At 41.4% G+C, this 25,784-nt stretch overlaps 1 protein-coding gene across 3 annotated transcripts in view; it reads right to left on the bottom strand.

The window, feature by feature from the left end:
• Window positions 1-5,299: 5,299 nt before the first annotated feature.
• The window catches only part of AGO2 (argonaute RISC catalytic component 2), a 47,269-nt gene continuing 26,784 nt past the window's right edge, over window positions 5,300-25,784 (bottom strand). For all 3 annotated transcript variants that reach the window (XM_082235569.1, XM_082235568.1, XM_082235570.1), the window contains 8 exons: window positions 25,208-25,392; window positions 23,718-23,877; window positions 22,585-22,675; window positions 20,702-20,896; window positions 19,090-19,224; window positions 18,747-18,848; window positions 16,617-16,816; window positions 5,300-15,600 (listed from right to left, as the gene is read on the bottom strand). In XM_082235569.1, the coding sequence (XP_082091695.1) occupies window positions 15,492-15,600; window positions 16,617-16,816; window positions 18,747-18,848; window positions 19,090-19,224; window positions 20,702-20,896; window positions 22,585-22,675; window positions 23,718-23,877; window positions 25,208-25,392 (1,177 nt within the window). In that variant the 3' untranslated portion in view covers window positions 5,300-15,491. The remainder of the gene's footprint in view (window positions 15,601-16,616; window positions 16,817-18,746; window positions 18,849-19,089; window positions 19,225-20,701; window positions 20,897-22,584; window positions 22,676-23,717; window positions 23,878-25,207; window positions 25,393-25,784) is intronic.

Genomic DNA, 25,784 nt, shown 5'->3' on the forward strand with positions numbered 1-25,784 from the left:
TTATTGTATAAGCACTTTTCCTTTGCATTTCCTTTGAAACTTGAACCTGTTCAGGGATTGGGCCAAAGGCTTAGTGAAGGCTGTTTTGTGTGTCTGCGTGATGTAAAACGTAATTGAAGTGGGATAATAGGTGAGCATTCCAAGGCAGGGAGAGTAATAAAATGTGATTTTTGATCCATTTACACTATGTATTAGGCAACCCATCCTCTTGCACCAACTCTGTAGTTGCTTCCATCAACATGTTGAATGATAGAGATGCTGTTTGAAACTACTTGGAAGGTTTAGTACTAAATGCTTATATAGTCAGCTCATCCACAGGAAAAGTAATTCCTTCCTTGGTCTTTACCTTTTCACAAAAAATGAAGCACTTACTAAAGCCTTTGCTTCATCAGCTTCTATTCTGTGATGACCCACATGGCAGAACCTTCCCTGCTACTCAAGGGCAGGTGCTATCTCAGGGGTGTCTGCCTGTGCTCTGGAAGCCACTGGAGGTTGAGTGGTTCCAGACCATCACTGGCTTTAAAAAAAGTCACAATTGGGACTAGACGTTTGCAATATTGGTATTACATTATACCCACCCTTCAAATTCTCCTGCTCCACTGTCAATTAACCCTCTGAAGTTCTTAAAATATGGGTAGGTTTATATGCCCCCTACCAGTTTGTTTGGTAATGGCATACCAGAGCCCTTTCTACAGTGGAATTAAAACTGTAATTATCCAGTGGCTATGAGTTTCTGGACATTTAGAAGTACTCATGCAGAGGACACAACGCTTAGCTCAGTCTCCCCCATGATGGGAGAGAGTTTGAACAATATACTGATTAAAATACAAGTGCAGTACACAGCAGGTACACTATTTCTCCCGTTTCAGTGGCTGCAAGCTCTACCCTCTGAAGCAAACCTGGGAGTTAGAAAGATGGAACACACTTAGGAAGTTATGGACTATACAGCTATAGCGTCCTGTGTTTTATAAAGCACCTTGGTCTAGTGATGTGTGAGCAAAACAGCATCTATTAAATTGCAGAGATAGCCAGTCATTTTTCTCCTAGGTTCCATGGAAACTGAGCTATTAAGGAAATAGTTTATTCTTATGCACACAATACCAGAATGGTTAAGAATTATCAGCTGGTCTGAAAAACAAATACAGTTAGGTAGCCGTGTTGGTCTGCCATAGTCAAAATAAAAAAATTCCTTCCAGTAGCACCTTAAAGACCAACTAAGTTAGTTCTTGGTATGAGCTTTCGTGTGCATGCACACTTCTTCAGATACGATTCTTCAGGTATCTGAAGAAGTGTGCATGCACACGAAAGCTCATGCCAAGAACTAACTTAGTTGGTCTTTAAGGTGCTACTGGAAGTAATTTTTTTATTTTGAAAAACAAATGTTCAAATTGTTTCCCAGCAATGGAGTTTGCCATGTGACCTTGGACCAGTTACCATCATGCAGCCTACCTGACTTCATAGGATCAATGATAAAAACTGCCCAGAATGTGTGCGTCCACATTTCCACCCTGTAAAAAATGTATTAATTATACCAGGCACTTGAAACCCATGCATAATAGAAAATGGTACATTTGAACTTGTAAATATGAGTAATTTATTGACATACTATGAGGCAGAAACAAAATCGACACCATACAAAATAACTTTATAAAATATCATTCACATCATATTTCATCAAGATTTACAGCATTTTGAGCTTGTTACATGTCTTATGGTATGGAGGTAATAAAAAAAAAAACACTACACTAAATCTTTAGTATTAGTTTATAATATATACACACACACACATACACAAGAAACCAAAACAAAAGTAAAAGGTTAGTTTGTCATGAGTTTATTGCATAAGTAGTGCAAAGTATTTTACTAGCAAGCTGTAAAACAAACATGGAAAGAGGAACCACCTAAGTTTAAAAACAGGACAATAAATGTTGAATTTCACAGTCTTCTGAAGCTTCCTTCAAGAGTTTCTCTCCCTGCGTTCTACTCCCAAACACAACTCCCTCTGTGTTATAATGCATTTGGGGAATTAAAACTACCAAGTTATTCTGAAGGAAATTAGATCTAAAGGGCATATGTTGCTTGAAATCACCTGCTTGCAAACTCAGGGTGGCATCCAACTAAACAGTTTGGCTAGCACAAGGACATTTACTGCACAGTGGAATATTCCCATATTCAAGCCTCTGGAGCAGATTTAGGGGGTGAGAGGCAGGGAATTTCCACTGTACAGCTAAAATCCTTGTGCTAGCCAAACTGTTTAGCTGGATCCTGCCCTCAGTTTCCAATGGGGGGTGTTTTGAAGTAGCAATGTGGCTCAGCTGTCCAGTTAGGTTATCCTAACTGATTTGTTAGCTTATTCCTTAATCAATATATAATTATTACAAGTACATGATTGCTTTTTTCCAGTTGGAAAGCAGCAAACGACACCACTCCCCATCTCGATGTTCAATGATTACAAAGCAAGCATACAAACCAAGAGAGAACATATATTGTCTGTTTTACAACCTTAAGTTTCCTTTTTCTCAAAACCTACTTCGTAAAGTCACTACATCCTCTACTGAACAATGCAGGGCAGACTTGATAACAACTACTGAACTAACACCAGTAAAGGGTAAGAATGTCTAACTAAGTGAAGAGAGACAAAGTCTCTCAGTTCTTCAGGGGATCCAACAAATACAAATTAAAAGCCAGGTAGCCTTTTAACAATATATTAAAACTAATGAAAGCCAAACAAAATGCTCAGTGAAATAAAAGGAACAAAATGCAGCATATTCAGGCTCTTGTTTCAATCGTGAGGTACCTGTAAGTCTTATATTCTGCCCAAGTACTATGGTACATTAAAAACATTTTAAAATTCTTAACCATAAGCCAATTTACAGGACACTATTACTGAGAAAGTGCAACAATGCTGATCACTTATATGCAGCATATTAAAAGGTTGGTTACTCTTTTATAAAATATAGCTTTACTTATAGACCCGTTGGGGCAGTTTTGTAACATACACTTTTTTCCTGTTGAGTCTCTCTGCAGCAAAAAGAAAAAAAAAGGAAAAACACCTCCTTTAGGGTATAGCTTAAATCCTGCCACTTAGGAATGTTGGTGTCCCCCGTCTCTCCCCCCCCACCCACATTTCTTTAATCCCCCCCCCCCCCCCCGGATATTAAACTAAATTATCAATTTTTGCAGGAAAATATTCCCATGCTGTATTGGTTATGGTTTATAAAGTCAAATTTTCAATCTTCAAAAACAATAGTATATTACAACTTAGTCTCCCCAAAAAAAGGTAAGTAAAAAAAGTTTTATATAAAAAAGGATATTCAAACTGTTATATAAAAGCATGCAGAAAGTTACTTGGATGTTTTTATTCCCTTACCTGACATATGCACACACATCACTTCCATGTTTTACTATATACATGTATATATGTACAGTAACCTTTGCCAGCCCAGGAGGGCAGCCTTCCAGGTATTGTTGGACTATACCTCCCATCAGTCCCCAGTGAGCAAGTGCTGTCTGGGGGCTGATGGGAGTTGTAGTCCCCTATCTGGAGGGCTAACCAGGTTAGCAAAGGTTGATGTACAGCTTGAGTATTAGTAGCTACATACACACATCTTCACGCATATTGAGCTTCCCACCCTCGGAACTACCCAGGCCACAGAGATTTCACTAATTAAATGGAGGAAGTATATATATATCTCGTCGTGTGCAGATTTGCTCCCTTCGCTGAAACAAATGAGGCAGCCCACATATATTGGCTAGCACATTGGAACACAGTCATCCCAAGATTGAACTGCCACACTACTTCCTTTTGGGCAAACGCTGAGACGCTCCACAGAGCATGCATGGTTCACGACCATGCAAATGTATGCATAGAATAGTTTGGGATCCGAGTATCAATGGTTTTTTTTCCCCCTTCCGTCTGTCTGTTTTTCAATACATGTTTTTTTCTTTAAAAAAGAACTCTTTCCACATTACAAGCATTCCGTTACGCTGTATATTTATATAGTTTTATTACACACAAAAATACACTTTCGTTAATTTTTCAGAAACCTGACACAGTTTTCAGTTTTGCTGTTAAAAAGGGTTTTATAGTTCGTATAGGAGCGTGACGATTTCGCTATGCATCGGGACTCAACACAAAAGGCACAAAGATGAAGAGAGAGAAAAACCAAATGCATTTTTGTAACACAACCCACACCCACCCCCCAAACACCCTTGTCTTCAGAGGACAAGTAATCACATACTGTTTGGTCACTTTGGACAATCTCATTTATAATTTGAATAAATTAGCACCCAACTGCTTAGTGTGAGGTAGATCCAAACTGGAAAGAGTGCTGGGTCCCCAACCAGCCTCACCCACGCCTGCGACTAATCTTGGAGACAAAAGGAGTCAATGTCAGTTATGTGATGCCAAAAAACATCACTATGTTTTCAACATATGTACATTTTAAAAAATCGTCAAGACTCTTCTTTCAATACAACTACATATCACTCGGGGGAATGAAGCAACATTAATCCCCTTAGCCCTTTTTAAAAAAAATGAATTTCTTCCAATTGCTTAATATCTTCTCCACACATCACAATGTCCGGATTAACAGTGTGGCTGGAGCCCCAGTCCAGGAGGTGTAAAATTCTGTAAAAATTGGGATAGAATGACAAAAATCTCTTGTGCCTTCATGGGAAAGAGTTAAGTCTTACTAAATTACTGTTTTTGCATATTCTGATTTTGGACAAATTTGATACATTTGTTAAGGCTTAAGTTAAAGAAACCACATCGCATCAAGCAAGCATGTAACTAAAACTGCTTAAGGTACATACACTGCATAAAATGCTAATTCTCCTACATTGAGTTTTTATAGATGAATGTATAGAGTGAAGTATACTCTCTATAATATATATATATATATATGTATATAATGAAATGGAAACTCTACAGCATTACTAATGGGAAGAAATAATTTTTTAAGTTTTCCTCAAGTGCTAATTTTATATTTCTGTATATCCTGGAAGCCTGGAACATTGCAACAGAGAGGCAGCAAAAGGATGTAAACTATTTCTATTTAGTACCATTTTGAAATAAGGCCCTTCACTGATCTCTCTCATTAGCTAATCGGGTTTTTTTCAACAATGTATTTTGTTTCCTTCTTCTTGGCAAATGAAATATGTACGATAATGGTGTTCCTAGGCAATTATTCCCTCACCGGGTAGGATCCAGACCCAAGTTTGCTGAACTTGGGTGCCACCGCCAAGTTATTATTACTATTCATTACTGCATTTATGTCCCGTCTTTTTGTCCAAGGAGGTGTGCTTGGTTCGCCACATTTAACCCCCACAGCAACCCTGGGAGGTCAGTTAGGCTGAGAGAAGACCGTGACTGGCCCAAGGTCACCCAGTTAACTTCATGGCCGAGTGGCGATTTGAACCCTGGTCTCCCAGGTCCTAGTTCGGCACTCTTAACCACGACACCACACTGGATCTCAAGTTAATACTGGGTTAAGTCCCGTTGATTTCAGTGAAGTAACTTAAGTCTGGATCCAAGAAACATTAGTAAATGAAAAAAATACTACAACTGCTTAAACTAAACTACAGGTTAAAATTAATCCCAGGAGATGTCAGTTAAATCTGAAGTGTGCCAAAGCTTTTTAAGATCCGATTACCACCATAAACCCTGACCATCCTAACTTCCTACCTCCCAACTTCATGGTGCATAACACTCTCAAGTCTATTTTACTATTGCGGATTAGTAGCCATTGGTCATAATAATCGCTTGCTAGAAACTGAGTGGCAAGTCTCGGTTGGCCATGCGGGGGCACACTTGGCAAAGGAGCACAGCCGACCCCAACTCCAACCCTATGATAAGCGGGTGTTCAAGATGTACAGTGCACCTAAAAAAAAGGACGCTGTGGCTTTTGCAGCCCACGGAAAAATGAAGAAGAAAAAGCTTCAGAGTCAGCACACATCCTGAGGAAAGCATGGTGTTACCAACAGTTTGTGCAAAGGACTCGGTAGAAAATGGGAGGTAGGGAAAGTAACGTTACTATGCAGTCTGTCTCCCCACATCCTTTTGCCTCTTAAAAAGAACTGAAAAGGGGCCCATAATACTGCTTTCTCATCATAATCAGAGGTAGTTTTTTTGTTTTGTTTTTAAAGGAGAGCAACGGGCCCAAATTCTTTTCCCAAGAAGTATTTCTTCCCTGGTTGTAATCTTGAAAAATTCACAGAACTGAGAAAGTTGACAGCTATTTGCATGCACTGTTCTTAAAACTCTCTATAGAAAAAGCTGCCGTGAATTCGGAGATCTCTCATATCTAGGCTCACTCCAGAGGCAGCAGCAAAATTGTTCTTCCCTTCCAGACTAAGAATCAAAGTGTCACATATCTCAAGCAACAAGCTCACTCTTTTAGGGATATCCTTAATGTGGGATAAAAGTTACTACACCCTTATGCTCCTTCATGGAGTTCTGCCAGATTTTGAACAGCTGATGGGAAAGGCAGGAGATTTTTTTGCATTGTAAAGTCGTATTTAAAGTAGGATAGTTCCCATTTGACAATTTGGTTGCTTCAGCAGACTTCAGCAGGTTTTCAGTAACTTAAATCATAACCCTTGCTTGAAGTCTCTAGCCCTCAGCGTCATAAAGCCTTATGAACACTTCTCTCAGCCTTAAGTGGTTGAAGGGACAAATTACATCAATCTCTGGCAATTTAGCAGTAACACCCTACTTCCCCAAGGTTAAGCCCTCTCTTGTAATTCAGGGTCAGTACAGATGCCATGCTGGTTCCCTTAAAACCATGGTTTGGCAACATGCGTAAGAGCCTAAAGGTCCATCGACACCAGTATCCTGTTTCCTGATGGCTCAGGTACCTTCAGGAACTCCACCAGCTTCAGACAGCGGTGGAGAAGGGGCAGACAAAGAAATAGGCTTCATTGTGCAAGCCAGTGTTTCCCAACCTATGGGTCATGAACCACAAGAGTCGCAAAGCCTGTGCAAACGAGTCACAGGCTTTATAAGTAAGCCCAAAATAAATATTGTTAGTTAACTGGTATGATGAATGCCTCCTGCAACTTTTCATTTCGTTGGCGTATCATTGACGCTTGTGGCAATAAATTTATGGGTCACCACACCAAATAAATTCGGAGTTGTGAGTCACCGTGTCAAAAGAACCACTGGTGTAGGCTACACCTCAGTGGCTGACCACACATTTTGCATGCAAAAAACCCACGCCTGGTTCAGTTCCTGGCATTGCTAAATAGAACTGGTGGACTCCTGCTAGAAAACCCTGCAGAGTTGCTGCTAATCAGCCTAGGCAGACAATATTGAACTAAGTAGACCAATGGTCTGTCCATTTTAAGATAGCTTCCTACATTCCACACCTAGTGCAACACACCCAAGTAGGCTCTGAAATTGTGCTATTTGAACTGCCATCTTCCTTTTGCCACGTGACAACCCACATTTGAAACTCCAGGGAACATTCAAGCACAAACTGTGATACGGGACAGCAGGGTCTGTTGCTCAAAGACAATCCCCAAGGGATTCACATAGCTCTATGGATCTCAGGCTTCAAAGGATGGGAAAAATTATGAACAGATCTGTTTGCAAACTACTGGTGAACATGACTATTGAATAGTACAAGCACTGTTACTCTCCTGAACGATGAAACTTATGATGACTTGCATTAACTATCAAGTAAGTAAGTAAAGTAGGTAAGTTATGGATAACAGCCCTATGACATATCCAGTGACAATCTTGATAGCAATATGTGTATGTATAAATGAGCACAATGAATTCGCTCGTCAGAATAATATTATGATTACAAGACAGCTTTCTACAGTTTAGTTTGAGATAAAAGCACCTTATTTGCACTCACTTCAAGATCTTAGGTGTGACCAAATTCTCATACCGTGAAACAGAACACACTCATAATATAAAACATTCAAGAATATATATATATATATTTGCACATTTAGAGTTTATATAAGTTAGTGACTTGTGTAGGGAAAAATAGCATCTTGAAGTTCGAAGAAAAAATACCTAAATAGAATCTCAAAAATATTCAACACATAATGTCATCCTAGGTTCAAAATAAGTTTGAAGCACCTTCATGTCACCCTCTGTTAAAACAAGAGACCTTATATATTATTTTACATATGTGTGCACATCTGGATTCATAGCTAGTATGCACGAGACAACTTGGGACTTGTGTTTTCAAATGGCAAGCCCTCATATGCAAAAGAAGCAAACCTCAGCTGAAGCAAAAAGGGAATCTTATCATTAGCCTGTGATATGGAATAAGGGCCTGCCATTTAAAGGGAGAAGTACATGCCCAAGTCCCTAGGGGGTAGCTTTTTAGATCCTGGCCAAACATCCCATGCACACACATGCTCCTACACCTAAGGCATTCAAACATTTCTTATTAGAAACAACAGTTTGGGGGGGAGGGTTGCAAATACAGGGTAAAAGTGGACCCGTCCATGATATCACTGCAATTCTTCAAGCCATATTAAATTCATTAAAAACAACAACTTTCTTCGCCTTTGCAAAGTAGGCAGCATCCTGTGGGTTCTATCCAGACTGCTTGTTCTGATAAAGGATGCTATAAGACCCCGTATGGCACTTGGCTTCTCAGCTTAGAAGCCAGTAAGTTCATAGCGACTCAGGTCCTTTGGTGAATTTTGGCTACTCTCAGTAATGTTAAATCACATCTCAAAAAAAAGGGGGGGGGACGGGATATTCTAATCTCTTTCGAAGTATGAAGGAGGTAGTCTTTAAACTGTACCAGCTTACTAGTTGAAGAGTCCTCTGCTGCAATCTGGCCGTGCCATTTTAATTCTATGACAATACTTCAGGGATCATCGTGAAAAGAAGAGACATTTAAGTAGGGTGGAGTCAGGTACACAGCAGGCCAAATGAACAGGCTTAACATGGGGTGGGAGGGCTGAAATAACTTCTCTGTCTGCTTTAAGCGTGCCAAAGGGTAGTTCAACAGAAGTCGGAGCCAATTACTAACAGGTACATTTGCAGCCCAAAGAATAACTGGCCACAGAAAGATCAATTCACAAATCACAAGCTATCCAATTCACAAGCCATCCATTTGGGCTGCCCGTTTAATTAGTATGGAGAATTCATACAAGGTTGAGTGAGAAAAGCTCCATCAGGTAAGCAGCCCTATGGCACAGAATGAAGCCCAAGCCCACGTTTTGCCCTCTGTCCAATGGTTTCACATAGCCGCTGCAACAGTTTGGCTGAGCCCAAAGCCACGTTAGAGCAGCCAAATGAATCAGATGCTGAGGTTGTCCACCAGTCATTTTTCTTGGCACATCTCCCAATCTGCATTCTTTGTAACCAGACAGCATGGCCGACTGGTCAAAAAGGCAGTGGTAAAACTGCAGGGCAGAGAGCTATGTATAACTGATTATACCAGTGCATAAAATCGGGGGGGGGGGGTTAAATATTTTGCAAGCAAAGTGCATTTTGGAAAGGGACAAAAAAAAAATGAAGCTATGGAGTGAAAGCAGACAAAACTTCACTAAAATATATAAAGCAAATTTAGCAAACTGTCCTTCAAGGATTTGTTGGCTACATACAAATGGATAAAATGCAGAAACTAAATATGAGCCTTTATGTTCCTCTCTTAATACTGTAAAATCAGACACTCACTCTAGAAATACAACAATGAATGTGAAAATTTCTCCCTTGTCTCATCCTAACGCTATGTACAGTATTGTTCCAATAGCTACAGCAGATGCAAACAGAAAACCCTTTACAGTAAAAAAAATAATAATCAAAAAAAAGATCAGTGCAATTACATCCTGCTTGAGTTTTTCCTAGAAATGATGGTCTGGATGCTTTTAGAAGCGAATTGTCAGTGACTACAAATGCGAAAGGAAGATATAATGCACGGTCTCATATGCATGGATCTTAGCCAGTGCCATTTCGAAATGAACAAAGCTACCAAACAAAAATAACTGCTTTTGGAGAAACGAATTATAACTGGAACACAAAACTTTTATCTACAACTGCTACCTACTAGTGACAACGTTTACATTCTTTTCCTTAGGCAGAAAGACCTTATGGCTTAAGTAATGTCACAGGAGTTGTTCTCTGGGTTATATCACATGTGGCAAGATTTATACCTACAACCTCTAAAGCGAAGGACCAAAATCTCATCCCAAAGTGTCAGTGGTCACAGGTGATGTGAAAGACCTGAGACCCCAAAGAGCTGTTCCAGACTCGGTGATACTGAGCTAGGTGGACGACTGATCCGTCTGAACTGGTAATAAGGCAGCTTCCAACTAACGCCCAGAAGTGAAGATGGGACATGGGACTGTGAAGCATTGCTAAGCACGTAAGATCTAGTTCATTTCTCAAGGGGGTGGGGAGAGACTACACTGACTTCAAGAGATAAGGCTTGACGCTCCTATTGTGTGCTTGCATATAACTGGATACTTCCAATCCCACCTGTTCCTGATAACTGTTTTTCAGCTCCGGGGGTGGCAGCCTTAGACAAATATATATATGTCAGGTTGGTAGGCGACCCAGGAGCCCATATTAATGTTTAAGCCAATCCCATATCCAACAACCTAGATCAGAAAGAGTGAAGACTCATAGAACTATCTCCAAGAAATTGGAGCTATTAAGATGCTGCCATAGCCTAGGTCACAACAGTCTACATGATGCTTCAGATGTTGTTGAGCTCCCATCATCTCAGACTCCTGGTTGGGAGCTGGAGTTCAACAGCACGCAGAAGGCACTAACTACGCTGGCTCCTCCTAACTTATGCAATCTTTTTTACCTACCTGACTGCTACATGTTGTCTGAATTTTAGGTACAGGCAGAGGCAACTCAAATAGCACAGGTAATCTCCAGCATGTGCAAAGCTGAGGAGGAACAGGAGAGAGGGCGTTGTGAGAATTCTCATCTCCCCTGAACAAACCCATCACAGCTCAACTTGAAGTCGCCACATGCAGCCACACAGTAGGTCCTTACAAGTCAAGACTAGCAACACACACACACACCCCTTGGCAAGTTTTTAGATGTGAATTATTCCAGTGCTCTAGCCATTGTTATAACAAAATTCAACAACACAGCCTCAAATGTGCTGCATATCCCAATCAAGTCAGCACCAGAACAGTAATGAAATCTAGGCAGGGGCTTGATTGCTCCTGTGCTCAAGACCCAAAGCTGAGGAGGAGAGGCAAAGAACTTGGCTGGGCCCAATACATGATCTAACGTCAGTAACAACTCCAAAATGTGGTGTGGGGAGGAGATCTGGCCATGGCTGGCTCTGTCTCTCACTCCCGTTGTCATTTATCTCCGGCCGACAACCTCTGAGCAAGCAAGGGGCAACAATGCCAATCCCCATATGCTCCAGAAGGCATCCATGTTCTCTGCATCAAGAATGCATATTTTTAAAAGGCACAAGAGACCAATTATAGTGTGTTTTGCTTTTTCAGATAAAATGGCTTCAGTTATCATTGCTGGTTCATTGGTTTGCGCTCTGAAACAGAAGCAATTCCATTGGTTGCTGCTTTCTTCTTTTTTTTACATCCCAATACTGCTAAAATTGTAAAGCAAACAAAAACAAAAACAAATAGGAAACTTGCACACTTGAATTCTATAGGGTGTTTCCACCACCCCTCAAATCTTCCCACGATATGAGGTTCCTTACTTGGCAACATGAAATTGACAGCAATGCAACTGGTTTTGCTAGGGCTGAGATGTCAGCCCCTTGTTCTTCTTTTTTGAGACGTTACAGGAATTTATAAGCATCAAACAGGCAATATACAGATAAGAGAAGTGAGGGGGAACCTGCAGTCCAACAACATCTAAAGGGCCACAACTCCCGTCCTCCCCAACTATTGTCCAGCTAGCTGGGTCTGATGGGAACTGTATTACGACAACATCCAGATTGTTGTATGTTCCCCATCCCTAGCACATATACACATCCAGCAGTCTAATCCTTACAGGTGAAGTTTGAGAAAGGACTGCAGCATTTACAGGCAATGCAACTCTGAAACACCTGTTTGGCTACAACTGAGTGCTGATGCCATTTTAAAAAAACAATTATGGAGGTCAATCAGACCCAGTTTTCTCTGCATGTGAAAAGGGAACAACTTTTTTTAAAAAGGAGAAAAAGAAGCCAAATTCCTAATAGAACCAGTTTTATTACAAATTGATTCCAACAATAAGTAGATAAAATTTAAAAGCACTTCCAGGTATATGACACAACCCTGGACTCCCCTCAGTTTTTTTGTAAACTATTCTCCTTTGTTCTCATGGAGAATATTTTGGATAAAAGTGTATGAAATCATTCACCTGAGATATTGCTGTGCTTTCAAGAGTCATTGTAGTAAACAGCTGTGTAGAAAGATGTATTCTTTGTTTCAAATTGGAGTTTTGGTTTATGCATATATTATAAAAAGCAGTTCCTGTGCATAATCAGAGTGCCCTATCTTTTCAAAGTGCATTGTCAATGGTTCAAAAACGAGCTTTACAACCCCTCCCCCAATGCTGAATCTTGCTAGACACTAGTTCACCATGCATCTAACAATAAGAAAGGAAAAAAGCCTTAAAAAAAATACAGTATACAAGATAAAAAGAAAGAAAACAACATGCATTTATCCTTTCTGCCACACAATGATATCTAACTTTCAGAAAACGGACCATATTCCTTCTACACAGGTAGATACTCACATGAAATTGCTGCACATTCCTGTGACAACATTAATTCTTTGGAGAAGGGTCTACACAAGCCCAGGCAACAACTGTGGACTTGCATCTGCAGTCTGAGAGTGCTGATTCAATGAAGATAATGGAAATGGAAGAAATGAAAAGAACTAAGTGACTGCCAGCTAGCACCTAGAAGATAGCCGCTACTATTTTAGCTCGTTGCTAGTTAACAGCAGCTGCGGGAAAGAGCTCTTTGCATTGACGTGACCACCCAGTTCTGAATAGGAAGACAAGGAAAATTCTACCATCTTGGCCCACCTCCTTCTGCCTGATGTAGCTTCAAGATGACAGAGAAACAAGGAGCTAACGAATTACTGTCACCTTATGTGCCAGCCTAGAACAGAACTAGCTTAGATTAGCTTTTAGAACCAGCTCGTTCACCAACTGAACAGTGGTGAACCCCAAATATCTCTTCACATTTCAATCGCTTCCCTAACGCAAGCTGGAAAGTGCAACAAATCCAGGAAGAAAAAGGTAAGATGCTATAAATTCAAGGAGGAGATGTTGCGATCTGCTTTTCGCAGCAGAATGACAAGAGACCCTGACTGGGTCCTGTTTTTCTTGAAACAATCAAGCTGCTGGAACTGCAGTGTCCAGAATTTTAAAACACACACACACACACACACACACACACACACACACACACACTTTAAACAAAAGAAAACATGACATACTCATGCCTCAGAAGCCTGTCTGTTGTTCCAGCAGATCTGTTTGGCATTATGAGGCACTGCTTACTAGGTGCGGACTTTAACAGATGTACAGCATAAATTAGATTCCTAGAATTTAACAGGCAACAAAAAAAATTGAGCACTCTGTTGCCCAGGCATCAACTATCAGTTCTATAATACCGTAACAACCTTAGCACAGCCTGATCCCATTTCCCCCACTTCTTGAATAAAGAAATGGAAGCAAATCTTGCAAAGCAGCTGTTCAGCTGTTCAGGAGAGAAAAAAACAAATCCGAATGAATCTTAAGATGGTTTTACAAGCATAAAAAGTACTTAACACTGACTTGATGTGTTTAGCTCTTTTCTTTCTTTTTGTAAACTCCAGCAAGGTCAGATTAGGAGGGAAATTTCCTGGGCTTTCTTCGACAGTATCTTAGTAGTGTTCCTGTTGCCATCATTAGTGCAATGGTATTTGTCGTTAGTCACCTATATGAATCTTGTGCAAATGTACAGAAGCTTTTATTTTTAAGTAGGTCTCTGTTTGAATTAATGTTCCTCCAAAGAGAACGGCAAACCTCCCCCACCTCTTTCTATTCATGCTACGCAAAACAGTTGACACTTCACTGCCCAAGTACACACCAGATCTCTTTTCCTTTCACTTCTCTGTCTCAGATGATCGAACAGGAAAGTAATTTTTTGTGCTTGAATGAATCAAGAACTGTTCCTTCATGCCTAAACTACTGAGTGTTAGATCTACTGAGCTGGATGAGCTCAGCAAGCCCTTCCAAATATAAGCTAAATAAAACGATATATACACCAGGTAAATCTCTCAACCCTGCCTCATTAAGTCAGTTGCATATTCCTGCTTTTGAAAGGTACAATACACCAAGCATTGCTACAGCCTGTCCTCTATTCTTTTCAAAGAGATGTGGGTGAAACATCACACACAAGGCCTGTTGAAATGAATAGAGAACTTGCAAAAGCTACGGTTGGTGAATTCCAACCCAAATCACTAGTGTCCCCATGATAAACTTCTCATCTCAAATCCAAAGCATTCCTGAATTTATGATATGTTAACAGAAGTAAGTTGAGCTGATCACTCCTTAGTAAATAAAAATAAATAGCATCTAGTCTATCATGTTAATACTGTGAACATATATAATTTTTACATTAATTCAAACATAACAGTGAAAAAGATTGTACTGTATCACCACAGACCCGTATTCTTTAGAAAAGCTTTGGAAAATTAAGTGTCACAGTCCTATAGGACAAACTCCATGATTAGTAATCAAAATGGATTTTTTTTAAGGAAAAAAAATACATTTTTAATGGCACGCTTTGCTAATCTTTCAATGGACCTAATAAACTGTATAATAAACTCCTTTTTCTTCCTGAAATAATTCCATTATTCATTCTACGAAAAACTTAAAACAGCACAATGAGAGACATTCAAGAACTTCAAAAAATACTTTTTTGCCCATAGACCCCCACAGACTGTTCATCTAGAAGACAGCAAGGGGCAAACCAGGATTCTCCCCTTTTGCATCTCAATACTAAACCATTTGTGAATGCATCCAAAATGACTGAGGATTTAAATGGCACCGAATTAGCACTTCATTTTCTTTTCAGGAATAAAAGCAAAATTCATAGGTTTTCCACCAACCCATTAAGCCTGATCTTAATTGGGTATTTTCAGATTAGTTACAAACAAGTATATCTGTAGAAAGGCATAACTAAATGAAAAGTGTTGTTTTTAGCCCTGAGATCACAGCTCTAGATTTAGTTACAAAAGGTGGGTTTTGATTTGTTTCTTTTTTGTTCCTTTCTTCCTGACAAGCAGCTTCTGATTTTGGCAAATCCAAACTTCTCATAGCTGTGCAATTTTGTACAGGTCTGCAGTTTGCAATCAAGTCTGAAATTCCGGACGGAAGGCTTCCTTGCAAATGAAAAAACAATACTAAAAATTAAAACCTAATAAAATTATGATGCATCACTCATTGCTGGCTGTCGCTGTAGCTGGGGCAACTGTTGGTCTAAGTGCAGCTGGTCTCCTGTGAATCCAACTTGGAACTGAGTTACTTAAAGCACTGCAACATGTCAAGCGAAGTACATGGTGCGCAATGTATCTTGATGAACCTGAACGGCTTTTGCAAGTGCTTGATGATCTCTGCCATTGCTCTGACCAGACGTATGACTCCCTTCGGCACTAGAAGATAAGAGGGGGAAGAGGAAAGACAAAACTCACTTTATTTATCTACCCTGAGATAATTTTACACTTAAGGCAATTCTGATGTTTCTAAACAGTGTATTCAGTTCGTATCAGAGCATCTTTTAAAAATTAAAAAAGCATGCACTCTACAAGAAATCTAGCACACTTAGGGCCCATTATTAAGCCAAACTCTTTTCCCTGAGCAGGGGGAAATTACAGGCAACTCCAGCTGGAGAATCAAAAATCTCCAATTGGCTCCAGTTCACTATGCTAAAACAAAATGGTACTTGGTCTGGTACATCTGCTGTAGGAATACTGCTAAACCTGAGACATCCCAAAACCGTAACATGGTTTGAGTGTGAAAGTACCCAGAAATCAAAGATGTAAGGACAGATACACATATACACACACAATAATATAACCCCTTTAAAAAGTTTCAGTTACTCATTGGTACTTACTTCTGTAAAGCTATGTATAGGATCGCACTGTCATTTGATTATCTATTCTCAATACCATCCTACTATCCTAGCCATGGTTGTTGGAAGATGCAATTATCTTCCTATATTGATGGATTTTTATCTGGATTTATTTTATGTTTATCTAATTTTTAATTTAATCTGTTGTTCACTGCTTCGTGGGCCTTTGGGTAGAAAAGCAATAAATTAATACTTTTTAATAATGTTGAATAACAATTTGAATGTCTACATAAAAATTGTGGTTCGTTGTTATTATTAATCACAAGAAAGTGAGCTAGAAAATACTTTCATGGAGCTAGGTAAAGGTAAAGGGACCCCTGACCATTAGGTCCAGTTGTGGCCGACTCTGGGGTTGCGGCGCTCATCTCGCTTTATTGGCCGAGGGAGCCAGCGTACAGCTTCTGGGTCATGTGGCCAGCATGACTAAGCCGCTTCTGGCGAACCAGAGCAGCGCACGGAAACGCCGTGGAGCTAGGAGAAGCAAATTATACATCCTCCACTCTGCCCATTTCCATCAGTCCCAAGAAAGTTTCTCACCTATCATGTTCTTTATCCACCAGATGATACCTGGCTCTGAAGGCAACCAGGTGTGCATAGTATGCTGGTGCAGGGATTGAAACAGAACGAGTACAGCGTACATATGTATGACACAGTTGGTAGGTAAGGATTTGAAGCTCATCTGAAGAGAAACGATTGTCATCCCAGAGAACGTGGTAATGAGATGGCCTGCTTGTCCCCTGAAAAGAGCACAAAGAAGCAGAGGTTTTCTCCTTCCACTAGTCAAGACCTAAATGGGCTGAACACACCACACTGAATTTCTATAAGCTACCCTATGAATAAATATAAAATATATCTATATAGATGAAATAATTCCTTTCATTTGAAGGAACCTATGAGTTTCATTCAAACCCCACCCAGAAGCTTAACTATGATTTGTTTATTGCCAACAAGTCACAATCTGAAAAGCCATGCTTTGTTGTTGGCTAACAAATCTTGGTTTGTTTTAGCTATGGCATGTTAGGTGCAAACTTTGAACACTTTCATAACCAGAATTTGGCCACCTCACCTCAGACCATCACCAAATTACAAAGGGACAAGGCAAGAGCAGCTGGAAAACAAACCAGGCTGTGGAGAAGCAAGCCATGGTTTGCTTGATCGTCTTTGCGATATTTCGAGGTTAACTCGTGGTTTGTTAAAACAAGCCATGGCTTAAGTGTTAAATGAAACCAGGCCAATCTTAGTACAAACCTATTATTGTTGTTGGACACAGAGAGGTGCCCAAGACAGAGGAAGCTCAAAAGAGGTTTGACACATGCTGGGCTACAAGAAAAAGATTAAGTGAAGATAATATGGTTCATCCCACTTTTGGAGTGTGTACCAATTCAGAATTGCTAGTTTAGGGGTTGACACAAGCTTCTTGGACCAGTGGGCACATTTTGGAATTTTGATTTTGAGTGTGCTGGAGGCACCAATCACAAAACATCTGCTATGGTAACATGGAATCCCTTCAAGATTTCTTTTTTAAAAAATGTTTCTTTTTATACTTTCTAAACATTTCATGAACCCCTATTTTTCCCAGGAATAATTTTAAAATATATTCTCGTATGATATACCATTTATTTATTTTGAAAATTTATAAACCACTTACTAAAAATAAAATAAAAATCTCCAAGTGGTACACGCGTTCAATTATATATGAAATTTAACTAAAATATACCGTATTTTTCACCCTATAGGACACACTTTTCCCCCTCCAAAAATGAAGGGGAAATGTGTGTGCGTCCTATGGGGCAAATGCAGGCTTCAGGAGAGCCTCACCGCCAGCCCCACAAGCTCGGGGGACAGCGGGGAGGCGGAACCCCGCCATCCCGTTGTCCCCCGACTTTGTTAGAAGGCTGGCGGGGGGGAGAAGCCTGCTCCTTCCCGTCGCCAGCCCCGCAAACTCGGGGGACAGCGAGGAGGCGCAGCGCGCCTTTCCCGCTGTACCCTGACTTGGTTAGAAGGCTGGCGGCGGGGGGGGGGGGGAGCCTGCTCCTTCCCGTCGCTAGCCCCGCAAACTCGGGGGACAGCGGGGAGGAGCAGCGCGCCATCCCGCTGTCTCCCGACCTGGTTTGGAGGCTGGCGGAGGGCTTCCCCCTCCCCCAGCCCCGCAAGCTCCCAGAGCGATGCCAAAGCTGCATGCAGCTTTGGCACGGCTCTGGGTCCCGTTCTGGGGGCTGGGGTCGGGGGAAGCTCGGGCTTCCCCCGCCCCAGCCCCGCGCCTGGGGGGGGAAAATAATTTTTTTCCCCTTTATTTCCCCCCCCCAAGAAATCTAGGTGCATCCTGTGGGCCGGTGCGTTCTATAGGGCGAAAAATACGGTGCAAACCAATTAAAAACAAGCATACATAAAATAAAACATTTAAAACAAATGTAACTCAATGATGCATCTGGATAGGCTTGCTGAAACAGAGGTTTTCAGCAGGCATCTAAAGCAGTACATAGTGAAAGCACTGGCCTAATATCAATAAGCAGGGAGTTCCAGACCACAGGGGCTGCCACACTAAGGGTATGTGGTACAAGGAAGAATAAATAATAAATCTAGGACACACACAGCTAAAATGCACAGGAGACAGAATAGTCATAACACAATTGGTCTACAGAATGAGATGGCACATTAAGAATATACCTGAATACCAGCATGACTACACAGATAGAAGTCAAACTCTGAAGGGTGGGTGATTTTTGTGTCCACTGTTGTACCTGCTGGAATGTTTCCACTTTTCCCGACCTGTGCAAACAAAAAATAATGAGACTTAAGCTTTTGTTTCTTCTCGTCTGTACTATGAAGCTGCAATACAGGAGCAAGCAAATGTGCATTTGCTTAAAAGGTTGTTTAGATGCTACAGTATAAATGGTTGATGACCATTTCTATTTTATGATCGGCGTCTGCTGGACGGGGCTGGGCTACTTATTTCAACACCTGCAGGCTGTTGCTTATTGTCAGCCTCTTTACAAAATGCGTTACCCACCCTTTCATTTTTGTCTGTACAGAAGAGTCTGGTGTGATGCCTTTTCTGCACAACAATGAATGTGATTCCAGGCTGGTAGTCTTTTTCTAGCTTAATACATGCTTCTCTGATAGCCAGCAATTCATGATGGAGGACCTACAGGAAAAAAGAGGGGGGGTTGCAGGAAATGTAACATTCTGAAATGTCACAAACACATAGACACTAGTAGGAAAATGCATTTTTAAAAAAAAATCTGACTGTTTACATTTTCAGAGCTTGCTTCAGGTATTTCCCCTGCAGCAGAACAGGTGATCTTAAGACCTATCCTACATTCTTCACTTAATGAGATTAAACGAGATTGTTGAGAACTTGGAGGAAGATCAACATTATAATAAAAACCTGTATAGGTCCAGGCATGCTGCGGCGTTTGGCAAACACCACGTTTTCCAGTGCTGTTAATTAGCCACATATAGACTTTCAAATCTAAGGTTCAGACAACACCGAAATGAAAGGTTTATGGATAGAGAGCGAGGGCCACGGACCTTTCCTGTACCCTTCTCATGTGCAAATCCCCCCAGCCCTTTTCTGTCCAATTGCAGCATTATACAAGCGTTTGGGGTACCCTCCCAAACTAATTTTGAGAACTCAGCTTTAAAAAAGCTTTCATATACATATACAAACCCCAGAGAGATACCATCATAGCTGCAACAAGAATACAGTAAGCCCACAATTCTGGAGATTGTGCCTAAAGCCAAAATAGGCAAAACCCATTGGATTCAATGGTGGGTGGGAATGCCAAGTAATTTTTTCCTGGAACCCGACACCTTCTCAACCCCTTCTTATTATTTTTTTAAATAGCCACACATGTAAAGCTGAATGAACACAAGTTGCGGGTTTTACGTATTCAAATAGCTCTGTTAAGGACTGATCCTATTATAATTTCAAGATTTTTGTACTGGGGCACTCAGTGACTTTTATTCTTACAAACAGGTGTGCCTGGGATCAAGATTCCTTGGCTCAGTGGTCAGCCGTTATCTGTGGTCTGCACTAAGCCCCTCCCCCCTTTCTCGAGTCTCCGGCTCTTGCCAGAGAGAAGAAACAAGCAGTGAGAGACTCATGTTGTCTTCTGCAGAATAAAGGCAGAGGGCTCTTCATAGAATCATAGAGTTGGAAGAGACCACAAGGGCCATTGAGTCCAACCCCCTGCCAAGCAGGAAACACCATCAGAGCACTCCTGACATATGGTTGTCAAGCCTCTGCTTAAAGACCTCCAAAGAAGGAGAATCCACCACACTCCTTGGCAGCAACACTTCTATCAGCTCACACCAGGAAGCATTATGGCTGGGGACTTCTGCCACTTCTTCAGAGCACAACATAATACCACCATTTTGATGGGAGTGTTGGACAACAGCCTTGGACCTGCCACACTTGCCCAGCCTAAACTACCTCACAAAGTTATTGTGAGGGGAAGGAGCTACCCCCAAAGTCCTTCAAAGAAGGGTGGAAATACAAATGTAAGGAATAACCATGCATCAACAAAAGCCATCTATGCAACCTTTCCTAAAACAGTGCTATACAAAGAACACAGCAAAATGTAAATATCAAAAGCGTATGTGGGGGGGGGGGAGATAACCTGTTGGAATTGCCCCTCAGAAACACCATCTCTGTAGAAAATAATCCGAGTTGGTTTGAATCGGGTTGATTTGTAGAACTGAATGAGCAGCTCCCTGACCATGGCAGCCAAGTCTTGGATGATCTCTTGGCGGTGCTGCTGGACTCTCACAGTGGCACAGTATCGATTAGGGTGGGCATCCATACTACCTACAACCTGTTGGAGAACAAGAGAGTTGTTTCAATGAGCTCGTTCATCTAGGACAGGGGTCTGCAACCTTTAAGACAAAAAGAGCCACTTGGACCCGTTTCCGAAGAAAAACAACAACTGGGAGCCGCAAAACCATTGCGACATTTAAAGCATGCGCGCTGCTGCCCTCTGATCTGACAGCGGGCGGGAAGGTGACGTTGTGACGGTGCGTGACTAACCCACGCACCACCCCCATGCGACGTCACAGCCAGTGCAGCGCCCGCCACAGTGGGGAGTGTCGGGGCGCACAATGCGCCTCCTCGCCTCGCTAGTATCTGCCCTGGAGCCGCGGCAAAGGTGTAAAAGAGCCACATGCGGCTCCGGAGCCGCAGGTTGCAGACCCCTGATCTAGGAATATGGGGTAGAAACAGGAGTTACCTCATATCCCTTTTCCAAGCAAGTCTTCCAATATCTTTAAGAAGAGTTTGGATTTGATATCCCCCTTTATCACTACCCGAAGGAGTCTCAAAGCGGCTAACATTCTCCTTTCCCTTCCTCCCCCACAACAAACACTCTGTGGGGTGAGTGGGGCTGAGAGACTTCAGAGAAGTGTGACTGGCCCAAGGTCACCCAGCAGCTGCATGTGGAGGAGCGGAGACGCGAACCCGGTTCACCAGATTACAAGTCCACCACTCTTAACCACTACACCACACTGGCTTTAATCATTCTAAAGGTGGCATTTTACTGAAGTAAACTTCCAATAAGTCTGCTAGGCTATCCTGTGTAGTTGCCACCCTCTCCTTACAAGGAGGGAAGCAAGTGTTTGTCCAGCAGCATGGTTCCCCCCTTCCAAAAAAAACCCATGCAGATTGGGGTTTTCTATTCCTTCTATGCCTAGAAGAAACAGAGGCTCTGCAACTATCCTGAAGCTTAACAGTGTCAACAGGGAAGACAAGACAGACGTGTATAAAATTTGTGTGGTATGGAGAAAGCAGATCTCTCTTTCTCCCTTTCAAAAAAATTCCAGAATTCAGGGACTTAGGCAACTGTAATACTACTATGACGCATTGAATGCAAAGAAACCTATCTGAGTAGTATGATATTTAAGGAGTATTCGTGAAGTAGGTACATGTACCAGCCCAACAAGCCTGTCACATCCTTAGCTCGGCTACGAGGGCCAGCCACTAATTTACATCCAGGTTTAAAGAACCCACTGTGACCAAGCAAGGGATGTGATATTGTACCTTAAGGCACTATTGTTTCACCTTGCATCTTCACCTGAATCATTTGCATGGGGCAAGAAAAAAGACACATTGGTGAGTCCTGCTTGGGCTCCCTTTCAGTGAAGGAACAATGGACCAGGAGCAGACTAAGCGTCAACTACTGCTGTCATTATTCTTCATTTCTCACTACCTGGCTTGCAAATAGAAACCTCGTCTAAAAAGGATTAAACTAGCAGAAGGGAACAGACCCGGAGTCTACAGCCACTCACTACAAATGCACGGGAAAGAAGAAGTCTTGTTTCAGCTCCGGGATGAAACCTTCAAAAAAAAACTGCCCCCGACTGGACAGAGTAGATGGCACCACAGTGTTTTGGTCCACTGGGGGGCACATGAACAAAAGGAACTGCTCCCTTGCTAATGCAACTACTGAAAAACACTGTATGTGCGGGGGGGTGGGATATGTTTGATGTGACCGATACACAGTTTACTCACAGCAGCAATGGATGGTTTTTTCCCATCTCCAGCTGGTGGATGAGTGACATCTGCACCCAGGAAAATTACAGGTTGCTGAAATACTGGAGGCCTAGATAATAAAAAATAATAATAATGATACCGAATAGTCACATAGTAAGTTAACAGTCAGTATGGTAAGCCCACTTTTTATTGTTCCACGGTGGCATTGCCAAACAGGCAGAATGGGAAATGGCTTTGCGCTAAGCTTCTAAAGGCACTCCAAAGTGGCAAGAATCTGGACTGCTTCCAAGTGCCTCTGGAATGAAGCATGATGTCAAGGGCAAGACCTGCCCTTTCCTCAATTTGGGGTGGGGCAACTACTGAGGCCAACCAAAATTTGTAGACATGCCAATAATACATGTGGATGCAATGTACACCCTTTACACACACCCAACATTGATGGACCTGTTATTCAATAGCTGCTCCCCGTTTTAAACTTGGCAAAGAAGAAAAGATTGCTTATCTTTACGAAAGGGACTTATACTTTGGTTCACAAATGCATGTTTCTCTTAATTAGTGGGAAACAAACAGACAAACTTTAAAATGGCATTTCCCATTTAGTCACTCTTTGGGGCATTACCAGATATATATGCTTAATATAGTCAGGACTTATTTTTGCAGCCTCTAAAGATGTGTGCCCAGTTTTGGTTTTTTTTTTTTTACTCCCCCCATCCCACTATTTCAGCTTGAGACACACCCAACCCTAGCATGTTTATCATAAATGCAACTCTTAACAATCCCTCAAGCACAACGCAACAAGATGCAAATTTCTTTCAAGTCTAAGCTATGTATTATTTTTCATTTGTTTTATCCTGGCCATCAGGATTCAATGAACAAGGCAACTTTCATTTCGTGCGCTCTCTCTCTCTCTCCTCCAGCTACAGAATTAATCAAGCATTATGTGTATCAGATTCCAGGTTTTTAGTCTCAGTATAATATGTTAATTAAAATCTAGCCATGGAAATAAACTTTTTTTAAAAGCAGTCCTACAGGACAAAAAAAACCTATGCTGCACTGAATATAGCTATTTCTCAGAAAATTAGGATGCAATGGATGTGCACATTTATAAACTGTCTACTTACTCAATTGTTTACACACAGGAAACCCCTTACCTTCCCTGAGGCAGTAAAATGTTATTTACTCCTCCCAGTTTGACATTGATTTTTAAGCACAGATTGGAAAGTGTCTGTGGCGTCGTTCTCTGCACATTTTTCATCTGCACACACTGTGTGGCCATGCCGAGCACGGTATCACCAACACGCTTCACCTCGGCTGCCAAGTGAAAGAGAGACCCAGTCAAGTCACTCTGGCACAGAAGATTATCAGACTACCTCTCGATATGAAAATAACCATACATTAAAATCAGGAACACCAGAGTGTTTTCTACAGATGTCCCTGTCATCTAATACAAGTTGGGGGGGCGGTTCTTGGGGTGGGGGCTTCTCAGTAATGATGGTGCTCCGATTCTGGATGATCGCCCCAAAGAGACTCACCTAGAGTTTACGATCATTATATTTCAACACCAGGTAAAGACCATCTTTATTTCTCCTATCTTATTGCTTTACAGATGCTGCTTTAAGATGTACTGTCTTTGTCTGTTATTTCACCAGTTTTGCTGCGTTTCTCTCTTTTTTTTTTTTTTTTGCAAACCTGGGATAGTATATAAATACTTATAATAAACAAACAAGCCTTGTATATAACTGTAAAATACACCATGTTATCAGCTTTCTGTGGAAAAGGGGTATGTGTAAAATAACATATATTAGTCTATGAAATGAGATGTGATTAAAATAATGCTGAGGGTTTCATTTCAAAGAATTATTGTACACTAATGAGCATGTATGCCTATTGCTGTTATTCACCTTTCAAAATGATTAGGCAGGTCTCTGACAACATTTATAGAATGGGCTTCTGATGCTTAGGTGATCTTGACAAAAAGACTGCTCAGCAGCATACACACAGAAGTGAAATACCCCCCCACACACACACACTATTTGTATGCCACCTTTCCAGACTTAAATCCATGCTCAAGGCGGCTTACAACATGAAAAAAGTACATACGTACAAAGATAACAAAAATTAGTCATAAGCAACAAGCAAAGCGCATCAAAAAGCACACAACCAAACTGAACCATTACCACATGGCTTAATCATAAGATGATCTAAATATAAAGATTAATATCAAGAACAGCAGCAACAAAAACCCATTAAAAAAAACCCCTAATTCCTCAGTTCAAGAGTCTGTTTAGCAGCCTCAATTACTGAAGCTGGAGTCAGCCAGGGCCCCACCTTCCCCGGCCAGGTGTGAAATGGCCTGCAAGACAGGGAGCAGCTCTTCCAGGACTCACAGCCAAGGTAAACACAAAGCTTTCTTCCCCTGATGCTTATCATGCTACTTCAGAAAAAAAGTGCAAAGCCAAACAGTCAATATTGCACTGCACACCAGAGAACTACATCAGGCATTTCCTCTGGGAACAGTATGCGGCTGCATTAAAGGAAACCTGTACAGAAACATCTAGAACACTATGAAATGCCAAGGCAATAAAAGGCCACACTGCATCAATTTAAATAGGTAAGTCAAATGTAACCCCTATATACTGACCATAAACTGGAGTTTTTCCTGGCAGAATGACTACTACGAGCTGCAATCCGGCGTAAGTGTTTTTTAGATGTCGGAACATGGGTTCCACGCTATCTGCTCCCTGGGCATATTTACAGAAACAGGGCTGACCCTGGATGGGCATTCCTGCATCTCGTGATATCTTCCTCAGTTGTTCTGTGAAGGACCTAAGAATAAAAATGAATCAAGGCACACATTTAAAGGAATGGAACCAGCACTTGACACTCATTAAAACCAATATAGCCTCGTTGGCTTGAGTGACACTTGAGTGCCTGCAATTTCCATATTTCTGATTATAGAACTCTTCTATTTCCATCCTTGGGGAATCCTCTAAACACTCAGGCCTATATACTGCTGCCAAGCAGATTCATGCCAATTCCTTTCCCTCGCAAAACAGCTACACTCCTACATGCAAGCAGCTGCACATACACTCCAAGGAAATAAGCAGTGCCTATATTCCCAGATACGAATGCGCACTTCAGGTTTCAGGGATCAAAACTCTCCTGACAGTTTATTATCAGTAGTAAATTTGGAGTGGTTTATAAATAAAACTAGTATT

The sequence above is a fragment of the Podarcis vaucheri genome, assembly GCF_965113315.1.
Source record: "Podarcis vaucheri genome assembly, chromosome: 8".
NCBI classification, from domain to species: Eukaryota; Metazoa; Chordata; class Lepidosauria; order Squamata; family Lacertidae; genus Podarcis; species Podarcis vaucheri.